Source organism: Tigriopus californicus, chromosome 2 (assembly GCF_007210705.1).
Source record: "Tigriopus californicus strain San Diego chromosome 2, Tcal_SD_v2.1, whole genome shotgun sequence".
Taxonomy (NCBI): domain Eukaryota; kingdom Metazoa; phylum Arthropoda; class Copepoda; order Harpacticoida; family Harpacticidae; genus Tigriopus; species Tigriopus californicus.
This window is the reverse complement of record NC_081441.1, coordinates 10941701-10956841: the sequence shown is the minus strand read 5'-3', so window position 1 is coordinate 10956841 and position 15141 is coordinate 10941701. Positions and strand designations below refer to the sequence as shown.

General features: G+C 39.0%; 1 protein-coding gene across 1 annotated transcript in view; it reads left to right on the top strand.

Moving 5' to 3' along the window:
* Positions 1 to 943, top strand: part of LOC131892942 (uncharacterized) — a 5720-nt gene extending 4777 nt beyond the window's left edge. Inside the window, exon 3 of the mRNA XM_059242813.1 lies at positions 24 to 943. Coding sequence (XP_059098796.1) covers positions 24 to 911 — 888 coding nt within the window. The 3' untranslated portion in view covers positions 912 to 943. The remainder of the gene's footprint in view (positions 1 to 23) is intronic.
* The last annotated feature ends 14198 nt before the right edge of the window (positions 944 to 15141 follow it).

Genomic DNA, 15141 nt, shown 5'->3' with positions numbered 1-15141 from the left:
AGATTCAAAAACTTCTGGATTTGACCGGCACCAATCTCACTTGGCCTGATAGTGGATCCGTTTTGGATGATGTGTTCCATTTGTATAACACCATGGAGCGCACCAAGTCTTACATGATGTTAGGCTCGGTTGGTTTGTTTTGGGCCAGTTTAGTCTTCGATTTTGCCAGTCATTTTGCTGAAACCGACCGTCGCAAATCCTTACTTTTCACCGGAAGCAGAATCACCAACTTCTTCGGGAGCCTCATGGTTTTTGCCAGTGTGATAGTCGTGGGACTTCCAGATTATTTGGAGGCGAGTCACTTGGATGAAATATGTCCACACTGCGGCGAGAACTTCAATCAAACTGTGCGCCAAGTGGCCGAATTCTCTATCGGCTTATTCTTTGCTTGTTTGTTCACATTCCAATTGATTCCAATCCTCATTACTATTATCCCAGCCTTGGTTCGAGCCGCTGTCCTGATTCTGATCCATCCCTCGTTGCAAATTGAAGATGATGACATAACCTCACTGAGAATGACGATCCTTCAACAAGTCATTCAATTTGCTAGTTTCCTCACCTTTCCGATTACTTTCATATCAATGGCTATTCTTCAACAATATCAAAAGGATACGTTCGTGACCATGCTGATCATTTGCTTCTGGACGTTCCCTCCCTTTGTTTTGTTCCTAGGATTACATTACACACGCAAATATCGTCGTCACAAGATTTTAATCTACATCTATTATACGTACAATACGTGCTACTTTGTGATTTTAACGGCCTTGGTCTTCTACTCCATGACTTTTGAGACAATTATTGAAACCTTGGAAGGTATGATGCGGGAACCCACGTTTTGGATCAGCTCCACATCTCAAGTTTTCCTTTGTAACGTTGTTATTTCAGATATGCTTTATATGACAGTATTTTAATGTTGAAATAGAAAACCATATTTTTGTGCGGATTTGACTTGATAAATGCTGCAAGTATTCATATTTGGAGCAAAGATGTCACGGCATCAGGATTATCTCGACTTGACTATCAGATCATTGTGCTCTCGAGATAGGGCCGACCAAGACTCAAAGGCTGGCGAGCTCTAGAGTAAGACCGGTCAAAAAATTCGGTCTGGTCAGGCTTAAGTTCCAAGATACTGTACGTTTTCAAAAGCATTCATGAGCTTTGTCCCAACCCAGGATTTAGGGTCAATTGTAGTGACCCCAGAGGCTTAATGTGCATATTAAGAGCACCTTCAAGCCTTCGAGAATCCAGGCTAGTTTGAACAACAAAGTCCACCTCTCTTCTTTCTCGGGCTCCTTCATTGTTCAATCTGCCTTCTTCAAATATATGTAGGGAGTATGTAGGCCTTGTTGATCCAGTAACGGATATTGAAATCTGTGCGTTCTTTGCTATCTTTTGTGTTCATTGCTTTCCCACTGAATGATATGAGAATAACTTGATTACAAGATAAGCAGGCTACAATGTTGATGGATATGGATTTGCTTTCCGGATTATGCAAACAAGAACAAAAAACACCCCCTCAAACAATCATGTGCAAAGTCGTGACAAGGATTTTCAGTCTCCAATGCTCAAACAATGATGGACATTGTTGATGAAAAGGTTAATGTTGTTAATCGTCAATTTTACACTTCAGAATAGGATTGTCATGGGAGGGTGACCAAGTCTAGGATGAAACTTAATCAGGGAAATTTTTGGCAAAAGATGAAAAATAGGCACTCTTTGGTTGATATAATCTTTTTCGAAAATTGGCAACTTATAGGTGGAAAATCTGAAGTGAGTGAATTTTCTTGGTGTTTTTCAAGTCTTCAAAAACTTTGATTACTCCAAACAATTTGACTTGATGGACAGCCTTTGAGTAAGAACATTTTGTTGCCTCTAGTACTTCCAATGGCGTGTAAAAGGTCAGAAAAGCATAACTTACTGGCTATTTAGCCTCTAGAGTTTGTAGACTTCTGTTTTGTCCGTTAATTGCTTAGTATTAAGTTCCAAAATAATCACACTCTTGTTTTTTTTGGATATGACCATGAGTGCAATGAGCCTTTCTGAATGAGCAATGGTTCAAGATCAAAATGACTTATGACGAGGGTCGAGAAGATATGTTTTGATTAATCGAAAAGAACAGAGCTATTTTACTTCTTTGTAATTTTATGTAATATTTCAGAGGACATATGAAAGACATTACAAATCGATTGACTCTACGTAATATTCTTCGATATCTCCTCTAAGCTGTAGTAATTTCCGAATACTAGCTAAGAGATGGTAGACTTAACAGATATAGTGCTTAAAAACCTTCTAACCTTAATATGATCAGGAAAGAACTTACAACGTGCAAATGGTTTGGATAATCCTCACCGATTGGTTTCGGAAAGAGAAAAAGGAAATTGTTTTTCAGATGACGTTAGATCGAATATTCATAATGGAAACCATCAACATAGGACTCGTACTTCAGACTTCAGACATCTAGATTGCAACACCAGCCAGTCATAAACAAGACACCTCTCGTTTTTCACTAATGCAAAAGGTCGATTTCAGCAGAGGTTCACACGCGTTTAAATTAAATCAGCAACTCAGCAATCAAATGCTACACAAAGAAAAAGCAAGTGTTTCTCTCAGTGCATCAGCCATTAAGAAAATATTTTTTGCTCTTCGTTTTATAATAATGTGATATAAACTAGGCCAAACATATGTGAATGAATATTTGCTATCTTTTTCAGCATGTTATATTATGAAAATAATTCTACAACATTGCAAAGTTGTATATTCTAAGCTAAGCTGCAAACTTAGTGGCACGCAAAGTTTCAGCCGCCCCATTGTTGATTTTGTAAATCATTTTAATATTGGCATTAACTAAGCCAACCAACTTCAAAGCTAGGTACAATTTTTAGGTTACAAGGGACCAGTGAGAGGCATCTTATATGGGTATTTTTTGGGTTTGGTTTGGTTTTTCACGGGCTTTTGTAACCGCTACAATTGTATTGTATTGTAAAGACAACCCAAATCATCAAACTTCATGTGTATAGAGTATTGGTTAGGAAGGAGGTTGCGAGGGGGAACATGTAAAGGGAAACCATAGATAACTTCATATATAGATCGATCAAGGGCGCTGCGATCGCATGTTTTCGTCTCAGCTGTCGCTGGTGGAAAAAATGTTTCATTCGTAGTCAAGCTACTTAGGACAACTATGGTGCAAATTTGAATCGTTGACGGCTCGTCCAAATTCAGAGTAGAAACCCCTAATAAGACTCCTTGTCAAGCAATTGCTCTCGTCCAGCACGCTTCATCAAACGGGTTTGAGTAAGTTGTCCGACCACATTTTTAAGAACGAAATTTTGAAGAGGTTAAAATGGGGCTCAAGTTAAAGTTTTCATCCATGTGGTGGAAACACTTAACTGAAACGCAAGGAACAAGCCTGGGTTCAGGCTGACCTCCAGAGGTGTCGGAATTACCTTGTTTACGTATAGGCGCAATCATGTCGCCCACATTCAAGCACATTGTTGGGAGATTGAAACGAAATTCCGAATGCCTCATCATTGCGTTGCAATTTCGGATACATTTTGTTACACTTTCGAGATTTTCGAGATGCGTTGCTAAACAAGGGCAATCAATAGAGTACATGATTTGCTCTACTAATGTCCAAATCTTTTTTTGACATGTTACGTGTATTATGCCCTAAAAAGCATGTTTTTTATTATTCTACCACTCTTTCTACCTGTATATTTGTAAGATTCAAAAGAAATTAAGATTAAAGAGGAATAACAAACGTTTCATGATAATAATTCAACTTGCCTGAAGTGAGATTTAACGAAATATCTTTGTCCCATTTCTACCAGCGTCAGCTGACCTGAAAACATGCTCATGCGGTACAACTCCTGTTGAACTTAAGCATTCTAGTTATGGTTTTCTATGAGGGAAACGCAAGAAACACGCTCGAAAAACAAACAGTCATCAGATTTAAATCATTTGACAAGGCGAGAGGTCGAACGAGGAGACCTCAAGTCTAAAGGTTCTCAAGGACTCCACTAACCGAAGGTCCAACGGCAAAAAATTCCGCAGCTTGACCACACGATTTGAGAAGAGCTGTTGTCGGGATCTGGAATAACCGCAGTCTGATTTCAAGTGCTGGCTAGTTTCACTGTGCGTGCGAATGTCATTGATTGACTCTGGGCGTCTTAAGAGAGGCCCATTCGATCCCAAACTGCTAATCTCATCACTCCATTTTTTCAACTTGTAAGCCAGGACCAGGTCGAATACGACCTTCCTCTGTTCCATCAAGGTAAACTCAAGCCTGTTCAGCCTTTCCACATACTTGAGTTCACACAGGTCTCTCATTCCACGTGTTGCCCTCCTCTAGACCAGCTCAATCAGTCTGCTATCTCTCAGTAGAACAGGGGTTCATACCGGGATGTTGCATTCCAATAGGGGTCTGACATATGTTTGGAACAAAATGCCCCAGTAGAAAAACCATACTGGTTTGGAGACAATCAACAAGGCGTCCTTTACCAATGCCTCCATGATTTGCATGGGATGCTAGTTAATGAGATGGGTCTGTAATTCTTGCATTCTCGTCTATCTCCACCCTTATGATTAGGGGTCACATTTGCTCGTTTCGAATCGGATGGAACAATTCCACTCTGAAAGGACATTTTGAACAAGATTGCCAAAGGAATACTCACAACATCATTTAGCTTTTTTAAGACAAAGGTAGAGCTTCCATCCGGACCACAAGCCGACGTTGTTTTCAATTTCTTGATCCTCCTCTCAACATTGCTCGGAGAGAAATGTACAGAGGACATTCCTTGATACTAACATTTCCCCTAATGTTTGGGCTTCCCGGTAGAGGGGATTGAAACACCGAAAAAAAATATTCATTCAAAATATCTGCCGCGTGCACGTTTTCTGACTTAGGGACACCATTCTGATCAAACAAAGGGCCAATGTTTCTGACGCCTTTCAAAGGTTATCCACGTGGCCTCTTCCATCGAAGCAAAGGAGAGTTCAGACACCCAATTGATGCTTAAGAGAGAAGCACAGGACGCACTAAATCGCCACTGGATGGCATGGGAACGCATTGTTCAGTTTCAACAATGATCCCAAACTCAAATGGTAGGTGGTCGCTAATGAGCTAGTAATTCCTTGGCAGGACCACGGACTTCTAGAAATATGGACTGCGAACGAGCTTCCCGCCAAATCGGCCTGCTCTTTGTCGTAGCCACTCTGAGCCACTTTTCAAATTAAAATAATAAAATAAGAAACTTAGATCTCCTCAATTAACGGTAGGTCTATTTTATATCATTTACATGCAAAGTCGATGGTTTCAAAGTTATGTTGTCAAAAGCTTATGTAGCTGACCAAGAGCAGGCCGAAAATTCAAATTTTATGTAGTGTTTACTACATAACTTTGAACATATCTCCTGAGTTCCCTAAACATAGGTTTAGGCTCAAACCTGGCTAAGTTCATCTATTCAACAAGATCTTGTGGTCATATTAAGTGCTTATTTGGAATAAGATGAGCGGTTTAGGAAATAGGATATTTTTGCTTCCGTTTGCAGTCCATGTCTCTAGAAGTCCGTGGCAGGACAAAATGGACACTAGTGGGCTCGTTGATAAGAAGTAGAGCCCATTTTTTGAAGCCAAGGAGTGAATCTTAGATCGAGAAAAGGTCGTACTAAATACCATAAGTTGGATCCTTTTTCCGATCTAAGCTTTACTCCTTGGCTTTAAAAAAACTGGGCTCAGGTCAAAAGTGTTGCCTTGTAGGTGATTTTGGGATTCAACCATCTGCTCAAGGAACGCGTTTTGCACACTCTCCAAGAAATTATTTTTGAAACGTGACGTTCCATATGCATGTTTCCAGGAAATATAAGGATAGTTGAAGTCACCACAAATAACGGTGAACGAAGATATGGTGGAGACTAGTGATGGGATCAAATAAATTTTCAGAATTAGGATTGCTAGAAAGCTAGGAAAGTCAAACGACCAGCCGTTTCCAACGTAATGTAAGAGGATAGGTTGGACCAAAAAGGCAACTCTGGTTTGATCAAAGAAAAATCAGGGTGAACTCCACCCAGGGTGATCTCCACCCAAGTTAAAACTTCCTCATACTACAGTCTCCCATACTACGACGCTCCCATGAGATGCTTGGGAAATCAAAGGTTATTTTCAAGCCAGCTTTTGCCATAGATGGTCATTACATATAACGTTATATGAGAAGTTATCTATTATATAAGAAGTAAAAAAGCTCTTGATTAGGGAGGAACAAGAAAATTGAGAGTTTGTTCAAGTGGTTAGTGTTGTAATAAAGCTGGCATGAAAAGTTCATTTGATTTCCTAATACTGACGGGAATGTAGTGTGGGGGAGTTCTTGATCTGGGGGAGATTGACTGGCGGAAAACTAGTGTGAGATTGCTGTTTGGGGAAACAGATGGCCACTTTTTGAGAAGGAATCAATAGGGCTAGTCAAGTAAACGCGTTCATGGCCAACTGACGTTATTCCATGGAGTAAAATCAAAGACAACATGCTCAGCCAAACCGCACTGTGCATGCATTGGATTTTGACATTTTTTCCATTTTACATGCTTGTCTAGGCAATTAGCATTGTGGTATTGAGCCAATTTGATAGTGCGTTCACTAATTATGCTCATTTAGTAGGGTTTAGTATCACAACTCGCTCAAAATTACTCGATTATTGAAAATTCAATGGGCGAATGGTGCGAGTTGACTGTGATGTTTGTCCCCAAAATGCCCAAAATCATGGTGCCGGACCACATTTTTCCTTGAATTTCCTTTACTTGACATCCCCTACAAGTGGCCAATCAGAAAAGCAATCATCAAGCACAAGGAAGAATTGGCCTCCGTATTTAAATAAATCCGCACCCACACTTTCAAAGGGTTGGTAGGGAGGCGGATCTGATAAAAGTGATTTCTTTGGGAGAGGTGGTAGGTACTTTTGGAATACTTACATTTTTCAATCAAAGTTACAACACCGTGTTTCAAACTAGGCCAACAAAATAAATCTCGAGCTCGATTGTACGTCCTCATTACTCCCTGATGCTAGAGGTGGAGAAGGTCAAGGACCTCCTGAAAGACACTATGGGAACTATACTTCTCTTTCAATCAATTCAAATATAAATTCTATGTCTGACGAATTGAAATATCATTTTGATCTGATTGACTAACTTGCACATTCATTTTAGATACTATTCAAAGCTTATGGATAATAGTTTTGTTGCTCAGAAAAATGCTTCATATATCACTATAATTATGGAGTTGCTTGAAGTTAAGTTAGCTTCAGACTTATTTGCTTCTAAATTATGCACATTTCTCAGCAAGGATAATGCCATAATGTTATTTCATCATAGAACTGTTTTTCATTTCGGTCAAGCATTTCAAGCACCGACGGCCATTTTGGACCACCTCACACTATGTCATCAGGATGTTCGTCACAATATTTGAAGCACTCTGATGTATTGAATTGGATACATGGTCGAATGTTATCAGTAGAGGGCTGATTTTAAAGTTTTTTGAAATAAGCTCTATTTTTTACATAATTGACGTTTGGGGAAAAAGATATTTTATGGCATTATGTCAGAGGAGTTGACTCAAAGATCATGAAAAAAGATGCCGGATTCTTGGACAATACGGCTGACCTAGTCTCCAGGGCAAAAATGTCATATCTTATCAGCTCCTAGAGGGCATTTCTTGAGAGTGCATATTAACAATGCAGTTTCGTTGTGATGTTGGTTTAAATTATCCCTCCACTAAATGCCCAAAATGGGAGTGCTGCTCAACATTTTTCCTTGAATTTTGCCTAACGCACATGTTTGATTCTTTTAAAGTGAAGTCTAAGGTTGGACAAATACAGTAAGCTCTCCACACAACAAGAGAATTGGATATTGCTTCCTGGAGGGTGTTTTTCTCTTGCAAATTTTAGCCACTGTACCGTGAATGAAGATGTGAAAAGACCATGAATGAGGATGCTCTTGTAATATTAAGAATATCCTTTAATGCAAGATAAATATTTCGTCAAACTGTTACAAAAATGAGTATCTATCAACTCGGTGTTCTGAGTTTGATAAGATCAAAAAGTAGAACAGGTTGGAACCATACAAGAGGTTTTTTCAACCGTCCAATAGTTTTAAATTTGGAGGGGAATAAGAAATGAAAGTATGTCCAGATATACTCAAACTTGCAGAGCAAGTAGCAGTGGCAATAGTCCATAGTCTGGATGAGCATTGACAAAATCATTTCGTTTAATCATGGTACCTTACTTTTAGCAACCATAACTATCAAAGGGAAGTTATTTCATACAAAATAGGAAAACTTTTTCACTTTTTCTTCAGTTTTTTGTTATTCATATCAAAATGACATTTTGTGGCTCAAAACATAACTTTCAAATCCGCTCACTGGTCATCACTTTTTAGCCTTGACTGAAGAACATGGAAATACCATGTGACCTTTGGTCAAGAGTTTCCTTGCTTATCATAATTGATAGCCAGGAAGTTAATATTTGGCCCAATAACTTGACTTACTTTTTTCGTGATAACAGCTTCCGTCCTACTAATGCACTTGTTTAACAGAATAAGATGTTTTAAGTGAGCTATCAGTGCAAAAAATTGCAACTGGACCTTTGGGAATGAGAGACTAGTTATCAACTTCCACATGATCATGATACATTCATTTGTTGATCAATGAAAATATTTGATGATAATTTCCTATGGGTAAACTATTTCAGCACAGACTATTGCTCAAAAATGGTAACAAGACGGGCGTCATTATCAGAGCAGGTAAAAACATTTAATTTTAACAAAAAAAATTAAAAATATTTCTGGCCATTTTCTCAAAAAGTAAATATTTAGACTTTATAAATCCCGTAGGTAATATTTTGCACATTTTTATCATATTTTGGCTATTCAAGGAATGAAACACGGGAATTAGTAGAGTTTTGGTCCAACCCCAAAGTGGTATGGTATCTAATCCAAAACATCATTGCCTCCAGCAGAAATATGTCGGGTTCATTGAGAGGGACGACCATTCAACAGAATAGGAAGAAGGGTAAATATGACCTTGTTGTGCTTTTTTACTGCAGTTGGGCCATCCATGTACAATACTACTATCTAGAGTAACTATGATTCAGTGGAATTTTCTTCTATGGCAGATTGGTGGCTGCACTATTTCGGATGTTTATAATGAACCGCTGCAGTTAGGCAACAACATAGAATTTAGCTTTCAGAAATTTCAGAATGTGCCTGAGGAATAGGACATTATTGAACAAAGAGAAATATTTATATTTGTTTAAGAACGTAGGAGAATTCTGGAAAACAACTCCATGTTATTAGAAATTGGCGAACGGAACAGACTTGGGACTTAGTATATTTGGATTTAATTCTGGAAAAACTCACGTGGTTATTGCATATAAAAAGCCTGGCGGGAACCAAAACGCAACATAATCAGGTAGGCACGAAAAACCTGTTAATAGAGAAAAAGAATGAACGGTACACATTAATTCCAACACTCCCCTCATTCGATAACTCCGTTCAACCAGATTGCACATTTGTTTAATAACGAGAGCTTGGGCTTGGTAAGTTCTTGGTGAGCATGTCTGCAATCATTTTACTTGTCTCACAATATTCCAAGACAATGGGTTCCCAACGTCACTTGCTCCCTCGTAAAATGGTACCTGATATCAATGGTTTGGCCCTCCCATGGAATTGTGGTTTCTTGGCCAAACCAATTGATGGTAATTATCTTCGTAAATAATCACAGGGCCGTCAATAACTTGTCCAGCACTTGACAACAGGTACACATTAATTCCAACACATGTGACCCTCAAACAAGAGGAAAAGTTGAACATTGATTGATTGGTGCGAAATCTATTTATCAAGCTTTATTCACTAGCTTCTTCATAGGTCAAATCAATCCCATCCTGAGGAAGCTAACAATCTAGTCACACTGGAGTGATATTTTGTTCTCCATGAACTTGAGTACGCAAATGAAGCAAAAAAATACTATCAGACCAAACTCAAAGGCAAATGTGCATTTCCAAAAACAAATGCAAAGTCCTACATGTATGCTGATGCATTTCAATGATAAATATTTTTTAAATAATTCCAGCTTGTTCGATCAAATGTGATTTAAATATTTGGTCGTTTTTTAGTGCAATGTTTTTACCCGCCCTAGATGATCACCAAAAATCCTCAATATCTTGCGAAAACCGAATTAGCTCTTCCTAAGACAAATTAGAGAGAGGAATTTTGAAATGAATGGGAATTTGCGATTTTCGCCTAGTGCCCTTTTTCGAAGCAATTTATCGGGTGTTCTGGGGAAAATTGACAAAACTGCTCCCTCCTTTGCTCAAACTGCAGAAAATATTAATCTGGCAAAGCAATAATCTTCATACCCATCTCTTAAGAGTGATCTTGATATCAATGTCGCCATTTTCTGCAGTTCCAGCTAAAGAGTACTTATTTTTTTTGGAAGTTTTCCTTTCCATTGTGCAGATGAATTGGCCATTGTCGGACTCCCGCAAAAATCGTCGGAAATGACGTTGACAAATGAAATGTTCAATGGGCATAGTACAACATCTCACAAAGCAGTAAGCCAGAGTTTGACAAGTCAATCAAGCTTCGCTCCTTTGGCGGGCTGTGTCCCTCCAACTTAATCCTTTGCACTCTTGTGATGTCAACAAGCATTTGCATTTTGAGCTGTTTTTTTGCATGTTTTTTTGCATTATTGACAATCTGTAACGCGCCTTTTTGCAACAATTGGCCACAAATACGTGCACTTTTTGCACATCCTTAGTGATGCGTGTAAGTCCAAATAATTTGCTTTTTGGACTGGAACTAAAGCGCGACTCCAAATGGGATAAATATCTAAACACCCCCTTGATTTAAATTGTGCAAATGACTTGGGCTTCTACGTAAAGTGCTTGCTAACATGGATCAGAAGGGACCGGTTCGGCTTCATTGCTTAAGACATCAGGTATGGAAAGATCCGTTACGGATCGTCGGCATTCGGCTACGTGAGGCTGGACTTATCTCATGGGATAAACTCGGCCGTCAAGGAGATCCAACTAATCCTTAATGATGCCATGAGGCTCATGGCTGAACCATGTTGCCAAACTCACATTGTAGGACTTCACAAAAGGCTCTACAACAGCAGTCTTCTTTTCCTGACAAATTCCGCTCTGATTTCTCACATTAAACATGCCGTGGCTAGGCGGTGGTGCCAATTGAATAGGTTTGGACCATGTCCCACAGGACTGGTTTTGGCTAGAGGTGTTGGTTTGCGGAAACGGGCCCATTGTAAACTCCAAGAGGCCACCAATCCAAATGAAGTGAATATTGCGATGGCATGGTATGCAGGGAGCAAACCCTCTTGGGTGGATTTAAACCGTTCGCAATTGAACTGGATGCATATTAACATTTTCTAGCCCTGACTAAATCAGAAAGAAAAATCGTGTAACCTTTGGTCAAGGATTTGCCTCCTTATCATAATTAAATGACAGGAAGTTGAACTTTGGAGATTTTGCAATGATCGTTTTTATCTTGCAAGGTACTTGCTTATCGGATGAAGATGTTTTAACAAGTTTATCAAAGCAAAAAAAGTGCAACTGAACCTAATCTTTGTGGATGTGACAATTTTGTTCAACCTCAATATCATAGCGAGCATTCATTGATTGATCAATTGAAATGACCCTAAACTCTGAGGCTTCCCCTAGGGGTAAACTTTTCCAGCTGAGACCATTTCACATAAAACCGTAACTGGTGTGTTAATGAAAGATATCAATTTTGGCAATATGGAATTACTGAGGTTCCTACGGGTAGAGGAACTCTTTTCCCTCTTAGGCCAAGCTCTTTCCCGCTTTTGTGGATACCATAAAACCTTAAGCAGGTTTTATACAGGATTCACAAACCAAAACCTGGTGTCTTGCTCTTTCTTGGAAAAGGTAAACAACACCCTGCGTCATTTTGAGACAATCAGTACAAAAGTCTTGTCTTCGGATGCTGTCTCTTACATGATGAGGTGTGTCAAAGACCTGAAGATCTTCTACCCAGAGCTTTTCTTGAAAAGAAAGCTTTACTAATCTGCCTATTCCTCGATGCCTATGGTGAACCACTTGAGGACATGAATTGAGGGGGCCTGCTTCCATCATGTGTTTCGAACCGGAATGTCAGCTTTTGTGGCTTGAAGGATCTTGATTAGAGCTTCCAACACGAGTGAAAGAGTTTACACAAGCAATATCAAAACCGCTTGAATATGTGATAAAACGTGACCCTGTCTTCTAGGTCTTGAAACTAGAGCAGTGCTGCTTTAAAACTCATTCCTGATCCGAAGTCTTCATTTCTGCACCTTGTTCGTTTGGTTTGGGAGCCTTACCAGAGGTGCTTCAAGCTAAAGAGGTGAATTTCCGGGTCGAAATCCATCGCTAATGAGTTATGTCCAGCCGCTCCATTTGAATCTACCGCACTTTGAAGCTCCATAACTCGTGATTGGTTCGTCAAAGCAGAAAATGGTAGTTTTTGAGAAGTTAGCTATGATCTTTGTGAGTTTGGTTATCAAAAATGGCGGCTTCAGCGCAATTCTCCTTCACAGAATTACAGGACAAACATACAGTCTTAATTTGAAGCCAGCTGTAATTGAAGTTCATCTTCCTCCAAACTGTTCTCAATGTATGTGCAGGAAACTTGATAGTTATCACAAAACTTTAAAAAAAGTTGAAACCTAAAAAAAATTTGAACTTTTATGTATGATAAGGTGTGACCTTACCAAATCTGCAATCACATGAGTCATTTTTACACCTTCTTGACCCCGAAAAGATGCGCCAGTCAAAATGTTTGTTCCGGCAATCAAAACACTTAGAAGACTCATTTGAACCCTTTTTTAAAGCAACTGATAAACGATAAACGATGTTACGAACATTGCTTCGCATTCATATTTCACGGTTCGGAAATGCGAGACTGCCCGTAAAAGAAAATAAGATTTGAAGCTCCATTACTGTGGGAAGATGATAGATGTATTAATATGTTCAACTTAGAAGTGGGTTATTGCTCCTGGAGCTCAGGTTTTGTGCCCGGACTCATTCATGATTGCCTGAAGAAAGTCTCGGACATAATACTACTCCAATTGCTCATTTGACGCTGAAACATATTGGTCATCATTGCCAAAGAGTTTTGTATCAAACAAATCAAGGATTACTTTGGTTCATAGTTTATTTCATGAAATATACAATAAATGGCACAAGTATTAATAAGTTTGAACATAAACTAAGTACGCAACCAACAAAATAACTCCTAGGTGTGTTTCATCGTTCAGATATAATTTAGTGTGGAGATTGCATCTCTTCAATGTGGTTTGGGCTCCTAGTTTGAGAGTTTGAGTTGGGGCTGTGCGTGTGTTGGTTCCAGTTTTATTTTGAAAACAATCGTTGGGAGCTTCAAATGTTATTCCAAATGTTTGCTTGATGTCTCTGAAGGATGTATGATGGAATACTAGTTCATTTGAGATGCACTCTTTTCTTGGCGATTTTTTCAATACACATTTACGCATTTGCCCAATCACTGAAGATAGACATCCTTGCGAATATCACCCAAGGCTCTAAATTCTTCATTCAACGGCTTTTGAAAAAGGCGCTGGAGCGCCAGATTCACATTTATTTCGCCACCTGTTATGTCGGACAGAACAGTTTCACTAAGGTGCTCTCCAACGAAAACTGATTTCAGGCTGTTTATCCTCACGTTTTCTGAGCAATTTTGTCCAAATAAGGAGTCGAAATTCACTCGTGCTCTTGACTGAAAATGTCACTTTCATCTCAGAAGGAAAAGCAGAGTTCAGTGCGATGCATATACGTAGGTAGCAAATAATTATCTCGAATGGTCCTCATTGTCGGTAAGGTATCTGTTGGAGTTTTTGATGTGAAGTCAGAGACTTGTACTTCCAATGTTTCAAGCATTTGATCGGAAGTTTAATCACTCCTGATGTCATTATGTCACTAACATTTCCTCAAAATCAAGTGATCCTTACACTCGAGCACCATTTCCTTTGGCAACTGTCGTCAATCTCATTTCTCGTCAATCCCTTTGGGCCTAAAGGTAAACAGTGAGTCGAATGAAGGGACCAGGAATAAAAGCAATCGCATTTCACCGTTTCAATCAAAACCCGTTTGAAATGTTTGTTGCCTAATTGATTCCCATTGATTTGAATCAAAACCAGTACGACAACTGACGGTAGAAATTTTAAATAATGTCTTCCATTGGCCCATAAAAGTCGTTATTACCAGCCATCAACGATGTCGAGAGAAAAATGCAAGTTAGAGTTCAGACACACGAAACAATCATACAAGTCAAAGGCGGCCAGGCCCCAAAAATCACTACGATCCTCGAGCTCCTTGAAATCAATCCAATCGTAGACATTTCTATATATCTGATAGACACTTCGACTCGGTCAAGGCAAATTTGGGTGGCAAATTCAAATGCTGGCTTTAAAAATCAAAATGTAAAAAAAACTAGCCAATTCCAACAGCCAAGTAACTTGTTCAAAAGGTGTTTTTAGAAACTAACGGCTATCATCAATTTGATAGGTGTGTCAAATCTTAGCATCATTTCTTTTTATGGGCGGTCTCGAATTTCCGAACCGTACTTTACGTATCGTGATTTTTAGAGTGGTGCTTTATGTTATTACAATGCTTTTGTTATCAAAGCCAATGTTAAGCGGCTGGTTTTTTTAGATGTAAGGTTGGAGAAATCTGTTCTTTTCGAAATAACTCATTTTTTATTGTTTTTGTTTTTTCCATTTACAGCTTCAAAATAGAGAACATCATTACTTACGAGATCGATAAAATAAACACTGTATACTTACAGACCCGCTTGATATGACAAATCATGCAGAACCTTATTGTAAATCTAATCTGACAATACTTGATTATCGAAGCTGAGAATCGAAATGAACCCTGCCATATCAATAACTAGATAAAGCGTTGTTGATTAAACGTACTTAAGTAATCTATGTTTGTGATCCCAACTCATTCCTACACGAACATCGAAGAACATGTTCTCTCTTGGCTGAGTGTGGCCATCCTTGTGTGTATCTCTCATGGAGGCCTGCGATATGACTATTCCCTACAAAGACCGAATTCGTCGCAGGGAGTTT